General features: G+C 35.8%; 1 protein-coding gene across 1 annotated transcript in view; it reads left to right on the plus strand.

The window, feature by feature from the left end:
- LOC113080026 (protein tweety homolog 2-like) overlaps nt 1-14874 on the plus strand; it is a gene marked incomplete at its 3' end in the record, with an annotated part of 34313 nt that extends 19439 nt beyond the window's left edge. The window contains exons 3-4 of the mRNA XM_026252273.1: nt 8774-8885; nt 14851-14874. Coding sequence (XP_026108058.1) covers nt 8774-8885; nt 14851-14874 — 136 coding nt within the window. The remainder of the gene's footprint in view (nt 1-8773; nt 8886-14850) is intronic.
- Between the last annotated feature and the right edge of the window lie 4 nt (nt 14875-14878).

Here is a 14878-nt window from a genome sequence, read left to right on the forward strand (position 1 = left end):
CAGCTACAGGTCTTAGTGAACATGGCTGTCAAGCTCCAAAAAGGACCAAACAACACCATAAGAGAACTAAGAAAGGAGTCCATATGACTTGTATGCTACACTTGAAGTCTTCTGAAGCCATGTAACGGTTGTATTTATAATAAACAGAAATGTAGGTTGGTATTTACCTTAAAGTTCCCCTCTGTTGCATTTCTTATATCTCATTCCCATCCTACATTTTTGAGCTAGTACATAGAAAATAAAAGTTCAGTGCAAAATAAAGATTATCAATGAAGAAATTACTATTCTATGACTGCTGAAGACTTGAAATGTATGAGTCTCTTATTGTTTTATGTCAGGGCTTTTCCAACTTTTCCAAAAAATGAAGCATGATATTTTAAAGACATGATTTCAAAATCAATTTGCGGTCCCACTTTATATTAGGTGGCCTTAACTACTATGTACTTACATAAAAAATAAGTACAATGTACTTATTGTGTTCATATTGTAGTGTAAAACAGTTTTGCTGCTATAGAGGTGGGATGGGGTAAGGTTAGGGAGAGGGTTGGTGGTATGGGTAAGTTTAAGGGTGAGTTAAGGTGTAAAGTATGGGTCAACAGTGTAATTATAAATGTAATTACAGAAATTAAATACAGATGTAATTACATGTAGTTTTTTTAAAATATAAGTACAATGTAAAACATGTATGTACACAGTAAGTACATTGTACTAAATTATTAACTAAAATGTAAGTACATAGTAGTTAAGGCCACTTAATATAAAGTGGGTCCCAATTTGTTTTTATATTGTCATTGTACTAAAGTCAAAGCAAACTATATGGATATTATCTGAAGAATATTTACTTTGTATAAACTTAACAGCATGTATTTTTTTACCCACTATTAATGGTAATATATTGGTGTAATTTCGATTAATTTATTTTTCTTCCATAATGTGAAAACATGCAAGTGAAAATTATAAAATTAGTTGAATGAAGGGAGTCTTGGTTCAGTGCTCTGGTTGTTCATTGGTAACATAAAAATTGGAGAAATGAAATGTATGCATTGATGAAACATTCATAATAAGATCAATAGCATGCATTTATTAAATAGATTTTTCATTTTATATTGACTTTTACCAGATTCCAAGATAGTATTACTAGATAAAATATTGAAATTGAGAGAAATAATGCAATCGTGATTAACCTCTTGATTTCAGACCAGTCTTCAGAAAGCAAAAACAAACTGTAATATCGAATTTGATTAGTATTAATAGCATTTTATTTTAAATCCTAATCCCAGTACTGTTATATGATGTTTTTGATTCTTTAGGGTCTTCATGAAATGTCTGCAAAATACTTTGGTTAAAATGTTCATTATACTGCGCAGAAAATCAAAGCGGCTTTGTAACTGAGACTGTTTAGGTTTTTTGTGGAATAAAATAAGAAGTGAATAGATTTTTACCATCAGTAGTGGTGGTGTCCACACACTGCTAAGACACATTTATATGCGAACACCATGTAAAATGTTATAATGTATCCGATGACCCATTTAAATCTTGACAGTCGTAGGGAATTAGTCAGTTTTGGTTTCATGTAGTCATGAGTTGGTCTGCAAAAAAAGGATATCTTTGCAGACAGCTACATTCACAGACCTTCAAGGACTTAACTCTTGGGAGCTTCACTACACAGAGCTCTCTTAAAGCAAGCAGTTGTTATTACTTTGACATGCTAATAGCAGAAGGGTAGTTATCTAATCTAACTCCGTGCTCCAGTCTCCCAGCAGGCACGATCTCAGCTGTTACATCATCCCAGCGCTGCTGGAGAAATGCTGAGTCCTAAAGTGCTCAATTGAATTAGTTTGTGTTGTATATGAATGTGTGTTTATCAATGCGCGTATGTTTATGAGACACCATCCACTCTTTTAGTCCCATGACACTCATCTGTGTGGATCTTATTAAGTTAGCATTACGACTGTTGGTATTCTGAACGCTTTTGTGGTGAAACAGAGCCCACTGTTGGGTTAAATGCAGAAACGTGGTCCGAGTTTAACAGCAGGAATTGAGTCTGAATGCCACAGCTAAGAAGAAGATCGTCTTGGCTGATAGTTCTGAATTAGGCTTGCATACCTTGAATAGGGGTGGGGGATCAAAATATAATTTAATTATATATATTAGTATGTATGTGTTAGTCAATATATATATCACCCAACCCTAATATATTCTGGTTCAGATGACATCAGCATAAAAGTATGTTATGGATTGTGGAACCTTTCATCCATGTCACCTTGCTGGCATTGTATTTTATAACTTGATCATTCACTGAAGTCTGTCTGTTGGTGTTTTGCGTTTTCTGTACAGTCATCTTTGGAGATTTTAAATTAAACACCCCTAACCTCCCCTTCTATCATTTATGGGGTTTTGCTAAAACGGGCAGGATGTCTCAGCAAGGCTGACTTCATCTACATTAAAAATGAATGTAGTTTGTAGCAGAAGTATTTCTGCAGTGTCCAGAAGCACATCATAGGTTTGCTTGGTTTGTTGGATGGATAGGTGAGCAAGTAGATAGACAATTGATTTTATGGCTCAAAATCAATTCTCTGTCTCAGCGAGGGTCTCGAGTCATGCAGTGTGATGTGATAGAGCTCTATAGGGGTCCTAGAATGTTCTCAGGTGAGGTGATGGGTATTAGAATCTAAAATGTATCTCTAATAAATTTGGATTTGTTTTGAACAATTTAATATCAGATCAATGTAAATCTTGTTTGGCCAAATTTAAATGCCATTAAAAAAGGTCTTGACTTGTTTTAGTGTTTTAAATAAAGGGGTCATATCGTGAGGAATTAAAATGTTTTTGATCTTTTGAAATGCAATTTTATTGTAATATCAAAACATACTGTAACTTTCGGAACTCAAAACTTATATTTTTTTTTTAAAACAAAGCTGATGAAAATAATTAATAGCAACAACACTCAAATGCTAGTATTTTCCGCAGGTGAAACTGGCCCTAATTGCAAATGGTGCTTTCCATGATGCCAATCTAGGTGTAGAGGGTCTCACTGTGACTACATAATGTGAGAATCTTTTTCTTATTTTCTCCATTATATTGCTGAATGGCAGTATCTTCTTGAGTATGTAAATGCTCAGTTAATCTATGGTGTTGCCATGGATGCCCTGTGCTTGAATGTACTGCTCTTTTTTTTCTAAGTCCCTTAGATCACAACCATAGACTGTATAAAAACATGGACGTAGTGTCCGTGTCGTCACCCGTAGACTCCTGAAGAGAGTTTTTGAAGCCTAAAGTGTGCAGAGCTAACCGTCGCCATCTTGGCAGCGCGTCACCGCGTGACTCTCCCGGACAATCGAAAATGGGCAAAAGGGAGAGAGCTGGTTGGTGAAGCCACGCCCACCTAGCGCGACGGCTTTGACAGCAGTGGCAATTCACCTGTCAGTCAAGTGGCCATGCCCCTCACAGTTGTCATGAAGGGCAAAATTAGCTATATAGACCAAAATCATTTATTTGCACCGGGCTGAAAACATGTTTTTTTTTTTCTGCTGTAAAGTTGGGCATTTTAACATGGGGAGTCTATGGGATTGACTCTCTTTTGACTCTCAATTTTGATGAATTGCAGTTTTAGTCACTTCCTTATTGGCTTCACTAGAGAGAGCGGGAGGTTGCCGCTCGATCACAACATGAAGAACATTTTCATCTGCTTTGATTAAAGTAAAATGGAATGTAAATCAATAAACTAGTACTGACTATAGCCTTCAGTGGTTTTAATATCAAAATTAGCATACAGATATAACAGTTATAAAAAATAGTGAAATCAGGCAAAAAAAATCCATTACTGAGTTGACTTGATCTGAAATTGCTATTTTTCTGCTGTAAAAAGACAGGTCTTGCACATGCGGTGGCTGTCATTGTTTCAGAGCCTCCGTGTGATTCATGATCCACCTCATGGCATGACCTCTACATATCTCACAATAGCTTTCACTGACAGGTAAAAGAGAAGAGCGAGAGAAATCCGTTCTGCCTGCTCTGCTCTGCTTCACCTGTATATGTCTGTGTATGTGGACACCAGTTCTCTGCCACACACACACACACACACACACCTGCTCTCTGACATCTGTAACCTATTGTCAGCTTCCTGTTTGGCGTGTGCAAGGCTCATTCCTGACACCCACTGCTCAGCATATGGTTGATGGCGATGATTGTAGAGCAGCACACTTTCTACTTGTCTTTTTATATATATATATATATGGACAGATGCTTAGCCCTGAGCAGTGTATGCATTTCATAACCTACAATATATTTATTAAAAGTTAATAGTTTCATAAAAGTGTCTTTGTAATCTAACATCATTTTCAAATCAGTGTCTTTTCTTACCTTCCTTTCTTGTAAGGAAATTGACATCAAATTGAAGTGAATGGAAAATTCATTTCATGCATTACACCCCCCCCCCCCCACACACACACACACACACACTTACTGCAATTGTGTCCTTGTGTAGTATTTTTATTTTGAAGAACTTGATGAAGCAGGAAGTTGTGGCCTACAGTTTGAGGGTGAGTGACCAATGTGGTGTTCATCAGTCATGTTCCAATGAATCATGCAGGACCAAAATGGCTTGACAGATGGCTGTAGCTTCAGCAAACAAGCCTGTCCACCCCCTACAAAATAATGTGGGGATCTTGTTTTGATGTTCATGAACAAAGAACCCTACGAATGAATGAATGAATGAGCGCAAATGCTTCATAACGAAACGCTGCTCCCCTCAGGGGAGGAGACTTCTAAGGACATACAGAAATCATATTCAGTTGTGAAAGATGCATCATTTTGCAAAGAAAAAAAATTAAAATTAAATTAAAATTAAAAATAAAATTAAAACAAGCAAACACAGAGTCCAATTTTATTTTTAAAATCCATACTCAACACAGGAAACCATCTCACTCTCTTTTTTCCTACATCATTGATAAAAGCACTAGCAATATTTTAGCCATTATTAGTGTGCCTGCTTTCAGACCTGGTTTCTGAGGCCAGAGTAGAGCTTTTTGGCACTGTTTTTGACCAAAAGTAATGTAAAAGCAAGCATCTTAAGGCACTGAAGTTCTTGTGGAAATGATAGCATTAGCACTTTGGTTCTATTTTAAGGACTCCTAAATGTGTTATTGTAGCTGTTACTCTGTTCATATGCCATGTGTGCATTTTAGTGAGTGAATGGTAAAATTTACAATACTGTTTTAAAATAATGTTAAAACCCAGCAAGAATGCATTAAATAAATCAAAACTAGAGAAATACTTTGAAAAAGTATTTGTAATTTGAATCGTTCATTCAAAAGATTCCAATTGAGAAACCAAACAGTTCTTTATGAATTGAGACACTGACTCCTTCATTTATTTATTTTTTTTCTAATCTTTTATATATATATATCTCGCAGCTGTAGTTTAGATGTTGTTTATTGCTGCATATAATTCATTAAAATAAAAGTTTAATTTTGTAAAGTACAAGTTGATTTCAAAAAGCACCTACCTTTTTTGCTTTTTTTTTGCTTTTTGTGTTTTTCAGTTGAATAAAAGACTATTTTCCCCTATATATTTCATTATTGAGGATTCCTTCAAAAAAGGCTAAAAAACTCATCTCGTTCTTGTGAACCCAGTCTCGCGTCTCATCTTGTGAGATAATTGTCTCTTCACACCCCTAAATACTGCTAATCAAATCTGCCAATTTAATTGCCATTTTTTTATGAGAAAGCATGTATCTCTCTTTTTCTCCTTCCCCTCCCCAGTGCAGCTCATTTTTCCTGTGCACTTTTTAAATTGGTGGTGGATCAGGAGAATGACACAGTTTGGCTAGAGGCATCCAGCTAATGATAATTCAGTCTTCCCATAATTTTAATAAAGTCCTTTGTTCTAGGCTGCACTTCACTCTCAATTCTTCAGTTTACACAGGCCCGAGAACAGATTTTTCATTTCATTACTCATTGCTCATTACGGGCCCAAAATGTCGAATTCAAGTTAAACACAAAGGAGGGTCAGTCAGGAAGAGAATTTATAGGGCAGCTTATATGAACAATGCACTGCAGGATATGACTTCACTTCCTGTGCAGTGTCATTGACCTTATAGGGTATCTGGGGGCTAATGAACCAAATACCAAGAACAGAGATGAGTCTGGCTGTTTTGATGACATCATTATTTCTATGTGAGATGCTTCCTGTTCCCATTGGTGAGAAGATCATGGCTTGGGGTGGAGGGAATGCAGTCTCATGCTAATATTCTTTGTTTCATGCCACAAACTCATTAACTTGTTTCTCTGGTATTGTAGATGGTATTTATCTCAAATGGATTGCGACCAGTCCACATTTGGACCATTGTCTGATTTTATGAAGCAGTGTAGTGAACAACAACAAAAGAAAATGATGCTTGCAGTGAATTATCATGGGTATGTCTCCAATATTACTGGATATGTCAGTGCAGTAAATTTTAATATACAGCCCAAACAGTTGTAGAGACTGTCCAAAACTTGCCAGTTTGATACTAGAGTGTTGTCGGTGGTTAGTAGGTGGATGTTTACCAGCCCAAAGTCTCTGTGGCATTCTAGTACTCAGATATGTCACAAGCTCCTACAATGTAAGATTCAGAGTAAAATTATCTCTTTCTCTTGTCCTCATAGTAGGGATGCATCAAATTTTCATCCGGCAAAAATTATTGGCCGAAAATGACAAAATTGGTTTTGTCCGCAAGAGAAAATGGGCATAATAATGAGCCAAAAATAATAATGACCTCCCAATCTCAATTCGAACAGCTGAGTCTTTTCAGTCATTTTCAAAAAAGATCTAAAGACATCTTTTTCGCCAGCACTTGACCAACTAATACTAGCACTTACTTTTTATTTTCTATTGCCTTGCTATGTGTTCAGTACTAGACTAACTGAGGCTTGTCATAGCACTTGTATACTGTTGTTGTTCTCTTGTCGGTCTGGTTGCTTCTATCGTTCTCATTTGTAAGTCGTTTGGATAAAAGCATCTGCTAAATGATTAAATGTGAATGTGTCTGCAATAGCGCCAGTGTGCTGTAACATGGCAACATTCGTAAAATGACGCTTCTGTCTGCTCTGCTCACATGCTCTGATTATAATAGCTTTGTAGGATTATATATTATTTGGAAAATTAGTTTTTTTTATTCTTTTTTTATATTTGATTATGTTGCATGGAACTGCATAAAAATAATATATTTACATTTAATTATATTAAGGTAACACTTTACAATAAGATTCCATTAGTTAGTGTTAGTTAATATAGCCTATTAACTAACATCAACAAAACATTACAGTATTTATTCATCTTTCCTAATGTTAGTTAATTAGAATACAGTTGTTCTGTTATTTCATGTTAATTCCGAGTGCATTACCTGTTAACAAGCACAGCTGTTGATTTTGATAAGGCATTAGTAAATGTTGAAATTAACATTAACTAAGATAAAGATAATAAATGCAGTAATAATAAAAGTAGTATTGTTTATTCGTTCATGTTAACTACAGTAGTTAGCTAATGTTAACTAATGAACCTTATTGTAATGTGTTACTAATATTAATATAGATTCTGTCAAATCTTGTTACTTTCAGTTAAAAAGTGTGTGCATATATATATATATATATATATATATATATATATATATATATATATATATATATATAAGTATATATAATTTTTATTTATTTTATTTTTTTCGTATCATTAAAATTGTGTTAAATAAAAAAGTCTTACAAAATGACTTTGTATTATTTAATAAAATATTAAATAGCCTAATCATTACAAAGCATTTTCACGTTTTGGCCCAGATTTTTATCTGATAGTTTTTTGTGAAATGTTCTTGCTGGCAAAAGGCAACATCTTGTTTGTCATTTCCTCAACCCTCATGTTATTTGTGTCTGGGGAACATTAGCCTCTGGCTCAGTACGGCTCCTGCTGAATATTAAAGACCTGCATGTGGCATGTGTGCACTACCCATCCTACCACAGCGCCTTTATTTTCCAGTCATTTAACTTGAAATCCACATAGAGCCTATTCATTCCAAAATGATGTTTATTTGAGCTCAAGAAACATATTCTGACATGGCTTACTCAGCAGCTAACTTCAGATTATCCCAGTTGATGATTGGTTTTATAATATGGTTGATATAGTCAACTAAAACTATTAAATCTTTTTTGGTAGCTGAAATACAATAAACTATAAATATTAGATGAAATATATAAACTTAAAAAAAAAAAAAAACTAAACAAAAATGTTGCATTGGAAATAAGTGACTAAAATGGGTTAAACTGAAATTTGAATTAAGAAATTTAAATTAAAGCCATTTCAAAATAAAGACTAATAATAATGACATGACTGCATAAATTACTTACATTTAATTAAAAAAGGAAAGCTGGAAATAAATATTAAGAAATGTTAATATTAACAATAATACTATGATACTTGCAGTACGTTTTTGCTTAAGGTGAAGGCCAAGTGCATAAATCACGATTTATTACCAGCTTCAATTGTGTTACTTTTTTCCATGTTTTTCAGCCATGTAAATAAATATGGTAAATGAGCATGCTTAATGGTAAGTAAAAAGCATGATAAAAACAGCCAAAATATTTAATAAAAATCACTCAAGGAGGAAGACGTGTATATCTTTGTGAATGACAAGTGTTTTAGATTTCTGGAAATACTGGATTTCTGCATGTGCATATTCTGTAAGGACCTGATGATTACAATGTGTGAACTAATTGTGACTTTTCACCTTGTGACTTTTCAGTGTTGCCGTGGGAGTTGGTTTCTATGGAAACAGTGAAACCAATGATGGGGTGTACCAGCTGACCTATTCTCTCTATAATGCCAATCACACGCTGGCGGGAGTGGACAGTTTGGTAAGCACAAATATAGCAGCACTGACTATTAATAACACCCTGAGACAGTTTTTGACTCCCTGACCAACTTTAGTCTTGACTGATTTCAGCTGAAGTGTCCCAATAGTCTTGCAGACTTCTCCCAAGCAAATATACTCCCTCTAGAGGCTCTATTATCTCTCTTCCCTCCCCACAAATAGTTCTGCACTTTCTATCAATGCGTTCCTTCCAACTAAACCTCAGCCAGATGTTCTTTATATCCAGGTCAGGTGCCTGTTCCTGTTAAATCCTTTTTTTGCCAATCGGCGCTGCTAAAATTTCATGGGATCCCCACTGAGTGCATGATTGATTTTCTGACATCCCTTTGCAATAGCAAGGACGCCGCTGAAGATAAATGCAGCTACGTGCAACTGCTCAGTGTCTCTGGAAAGAAGTGAATGACAAGGGGTGTATCTGTGTGTGTTAGAAAATATACACAGACTCTAGTGTGTTTCTGTGATATGGTGTTGTTGGAGAAAATACCTCAAATTGGTTTTTATAGCCTTTTATGTTTGTGCAGTTATGAAGGCCTCTTTTTTCCTTTCGTCATTGTCCTTTTCAAGGCCCAAAAAGCTTATTTATGTTTTGTGCGCCATACCTATTTATATCAGTCTTCGTTTTCTGATCCAGATGTGTAGAGCTGACAGTGACACTAAAAAAATCTATCTATCTACTATCTATCTATCAGTTGTTGTTCTATCTATCATCCTGTTTGTCTGTCTGTCATTCTTTTGTTCTGTCCATCCATTCATCCATTCATTCATCGTTCTGTTTGTCCATCCATCCATCGTTCTGTAATTGCATCCATCAGTCCACCATTTACTCTGTTCCTCCATCCATCCATTCATCCTTCCATCCTTCCTTTTAGTCCGTTCATTCATTCATCCATCCATTCATCCATCATGTAGTTCCATCTCTCTATCCGTTCATTGTTCTGTCTGTTCTTCCATCCATCATTCAGTCCATCCATCCTCTCATCCATCCGTTCATCCATCATCCATAATTCTGTCTGTGCATAGCTCTATCTGTCGTTCTCTCATTCCGTCATCCATCGATCCATCCATCTATCATTGTTTGTCTATCATTCTGTTGTCTGTCCATCCTTTCATCCATCATTGTTCTGTCATCTGTCTATCCAGCCAATGTTCTGTCCATCCATCCATCCATCCATCCATCCATCCATCTGTTCTCTACAATTACATACAGCTGCTATTATAAGATGTTGTATGAAGAGTACAATTTGAGAGTCACCCCTGTTAGTAAAAAAAGTCATAATTCCCAGAAACTGTCAGTATGAGGTCCACTGGACATCATCCCAACTTTAGTGATGACATCATTAACCCAAACCTAACCTCAAATTTATTTTCAAGTGAGCAGCTGATGACAAAATTTATCCACTTCCATATAGATCTTAATAAAACATTTTTTTGCAAGTTTAAGTGCAAACATCTCACAATCTATAAAACAGTAATCCACAGCTGTTCAGCTCACTTACACCTGTTGTACAAGCCTTCAGGGAAGTGTTGATGCTGTGATTGTGAACTGAACGGAGACTGAAGGCATCTGCCCGCTTACACTGCTGAGGAGTTGAGGATTAACTCCTCATCTGCATTAATGGAGATTAATGCGTCTGTTTCTTTCTCACTCTGAATTATGAAGCACACACTTATTTGAGGTCAACTTGATTCCCTCAACACACTCTCTGAGTCATCACAAGCCGAAAGACAGAACTGACCTAGGAACTTCTCTTTTGGGGAAAAATCAGCCGTTATTTTCATTAGCATTCTGCCTCAGAGAGATAAGAGCACATTGTTGTGAAAAATGATGTAATGGTGCTTAGAAGGACTAGAGATGTTTTTGATCTTCAGTTCACGACCTCAGATTAATGTCAGCTAGCTTCAAGAATCATCAATACATTTATCTAAGCTTGCCATCAAGTAGAAGAGACCCTCCATTCTTGAAATGCTCCTTAGAGACCAGGTCCTTCAAATGGTACAAAGTGTCCACTGTCTGAAAACCCAGCATGCAATGGAGATAATTAGCCATGAACCCTGCAACAAAGGCTTTGATGAAGTCACTTGTGGAAATCTTTGACTTCCTGATTGAGGCTCTTCAATGGCTCTGCCTGGCTGAAAACAATGATTTAATTTGGCATCCACTGCACACAGATGCTCGTTCTTTCTCACACACAGACATGCACACACACTCTTCTTGTTTGAAAGCACTGGGCTGCCCTTTCAAAAGAGTCAAAACAGGGAATAGCAGGACTTTTTTTTGCAGGGGTGTTGAGCAATGACTGCTTGGTTTTCGGGTTTATTGGTTCTGGGCCATAAGGTCTCTTGTTCACCTCTTCTCAAGACCCCCTCTGGGCTTGCAAATGAACTGTGTGGCTTCCTGTGTGGATCTGTTTTGTGTTCACAGAGTCATCTAGGGATTAACATGGACATAAATTACATAAATGTGTATTATGTTGTGTGCACTTTGTAAAATGTATATAAAATTAATTCATTTATAATTTATTCATTCATTTAATTATTTATTAATTTTATTTTATTTTACTGTATTATAGATAATTATAATTAAAATCATTATTATTATTACTATTATTCATTCTCAATATTTTAATTTTACATAATATTTTTATTTTCATTTATTATTCAAAGATATTATTCTAAAATAATATCACTCACTATTCTAATTCTATTCTTAAAATAAATAAATAAATCTAACTGCCTTTCTGTTCTTTTTTTATTCTATCAGTTTTGTTTTTATTTATTATATTATTTAAAAGCCCTTGCTTACGTGTACTGTGTTTAAGCTAACTGAGAACTGTTATAGCTCTTATATATCATTGCTCTTTTGTTGTAATTTGATTGCTTCCACTGTCTTCATTTGTAAGTCACTTTGGATAAAAGCGTCTGATAAATGACTAAATGAAAATGTAATGTAAATGTAAAATCTATTCATGGTCATTGTGACAACTTACCCCATGTAGTGTGTTTACATGCTTTCTGTTTAATGTTAACTGTATTTAATTTCCAGGTAATAATTCTGAAAATGTCCAATACTTTTGTAGTCAATACAGGAAAAGGAAAATAATATTTCTGATTTTTTGTCATGGTGGATACTGGATACAGAATGTCAACCCAGAGCTCTGTTTTTCTATAAATACCTCTGTTCTCTGCACGGTTTGACTTGATGCATAGCACTGGGTCATTTTTTTACCATCCTCTCAGCTTGCGAAGGTCATCTCCTTTAATGTGGACATTTCCTGGACTCAAGCCGACTGCTTAACCGTTTCGGTGTTTTCATTGAATGTAACTTTATGCAGAGTTTGGATTTTGAGTGAGAAGTAGTTAGTGAAATGTTTGACAGCATAGATTAAAGCGTCACATTTGTGGACATTTCAGCTTAGGAGAAAGGCTGCAGAATGACTCGCTCAAGAAAGGGAAAATAGTTTGAAGGCAGAGTCTGTTTGAAAGGGTTGTGATTTATTTTCAATCTGTGGGACGGAGGTTGATTGAGCTCTTGGTCAGGCTGGGCTCCAGGTGCAGGAGTATAAGCCACTTCAGAGCTCTATTGAGACTGCTGTCGGCCCCCAGTCCTTCTCTGTCCTCTCCTGACCATTCAGAGAAAACAAAACTGAGTCCCAGGTGAATGCTAATTTGCTGGCTTAGCTACTAAACTGTTAGTAGAATTGTTATCAAGGATTGTCCTTTCTGATATATTTATTTTACTTTTCTTCTGTTCCTTTTCTTCTTCTTTTCTTCTTCGGCTTACAAATGACTGCCAAAATTCTAATATTTAGACTGTTTAATCGGGTGGGACACTGGAAATGTGTTAAAGGTGCAAGAATGCATGTTCTTTCTGCAGTTTTGAAAGTTTTGCCAGTGGTTGGTGCAAAAGTTGTGGGATTCTTACCATTTCAAATAACCCCAAAATTCACTGAAAGCCTCTCCAAGGAAATTATCCACAATCCTCTTGATATTCTTCACACACATCATCAGTTAACTGCAAGAGAAAATTGATAGAAAGTAATAAAGGAGCTGAGAGCTGTTTATCCATCACCCACGAGGCAGATAATCAAACGTTCGTCATTCCTGAGATTGTGAGTTTTTTTTTTTCCTTTCAGTGTCAGGTTCTGAAATCTAAAAGCTCAAGTTTCAACCCACCTCTGCTTGTAAGTCACATCTGATCTTTATCTTACTACTTCCTTGCAGTCTTTTGTTCCCCTGTTGGTCTTTATCTGTTCATTTTTTGGTTCTCAGTAACTATATTTGAGAACCTCTGAACTAGATCTACCAGCAAACCCCCAGACATTCCCACATCCATTATTAGAAGACCTATGTGCAGTAAGGTCATCATTCCCTTTTTTGTAATCTCTCTCTCTCTCCCTTCTCATTTATGTCTTACTGTTTTTGCCCCCCACAGTTTTAATGGAGAAATAGAAAATCATATCTGGATATAGAGCAGGCAGCACCACTTAGTGCTTGTGTTCCATTTCACGCTTCAACTCTCCCATTCAAATTTAATTGCAGAAGCTCAGCGCCTACAGAAACCAGAGACAATCAATTAAAGCTGCAGCGCTGGGAGAAAAATCTCGGTCTGGTATCTTAACCACTTCCTCACATATGCATTACAGTTGTGGCTTAAGAAACACAGCTCAGATGTCTAGCGTTTGTTCATTAGCTGGCTTATTGGATTACGTCCGGCTGAGATATTAAACCCCACTGAGGAGGGGCCACACAATAAACTTTGCTATTCCCAAGAAACGTACAAAATGTTTTTCAAAATCACCCTTACAAAAAAACAAAAAAAAAAAAACATCAGGAACATCATGAAGATGAAAGGATTCAGGAGACTGCAATGCTGATGTGATATCTAAGATTCCATGAAAAATGAACCCGGTCAAACTAGATAATCAGTGTGGAATTGAGTTTCTCACAGCTTTGGGTATGAGATCACTACGCTCTCAAGTAGTGATGTCACAACCTAAAGCAAACCACTGGGAATTGAGTCTGGGCCACGAGTATTTGATTTCAGGATGTAGAGCATTTTACTGGGAATCCCCTGATTCTGTGCTGTTATATATCTGTTATTGATCTTTAAATATGCTGTATGTACTGTATGTGCATGCACACATCTGGCCTCATCTGTTTTCTAACACAACACACTATTTAATGAAGCTTTTGGATGGGTTTATTAGAATGGATGAGGGAACACGAGTCTGGTTACAAACCGGCTTGTTCTCCGTGGCTGTTCACACAGAAAACAGCTCTTTTTAGTGCTCATGCAGTACTTTCTCAAATACCTCATTTAAGAAGCATCATGTGTCTTCGTGTTCTTGTTTATTCTGCATTTAATGTGCACATCAGCCAGATAAACCTATTTAGTGATGTTAAATTAACTCTAAAAGCTTTTCAATTACTTATTTTAAATGGATTATTTGAAAATGTGCTCTTAATGTTTTCAAGGTTGAAAATTGCACAACCTGGAATAGTTTGAAAGAAGTCTGTTATGCTCACCAAGGCTACGTTGGTTTAATCAAACCCTTTAATGTGAAATATTATTACAGTTTGAAATAACTGTTTTCTATTTTAATATATTTTAAAATGTCATTTATTCTTGTGATTGCAAAGTTGTATTTTTAACTTGATTACTCCAGTCTTTAGTGTGACACAATCCTTTTGAAAATACTTTGGTGCTCAAGAAACCTTTCTGCAAAAGTTGTGCTGCTTACTATATTTGTGAAAACATGATACTTATAATTTAGGGATTCTTTGATGAATAGAAAGTTTAAAAGAACAGCATTTCTTTGATTATTGTTTAAAGTCTTTACTGTCACTTTTGATCGAATAATGCATCCTGAATAATGATACTAGTTTCTTTAAAATATATATGGTAGAGTATACCATACACAGTATGTCTATGTGTTATTTTCTCACAGGTCACTGGTACTGTGGGAGGCATGCAGA

The sequence above is a fragment of the Carassius auratus genome, unplaced genomic scaffold (genome assembly GCF_003368295.1).
Source record: "Carassius auratus strain Wakin unplaced genomic scaffold, ASM336829v1 scaf_tig00030106, whole genome shotgun sequence".
Taxonomy (NCBI): domain Eukaryota; kingdom Metazoa; phylum Chordata; class Actinopteri; order Cypriniformes; family Cyprinidae; genus Carassius; species Carassius auratus.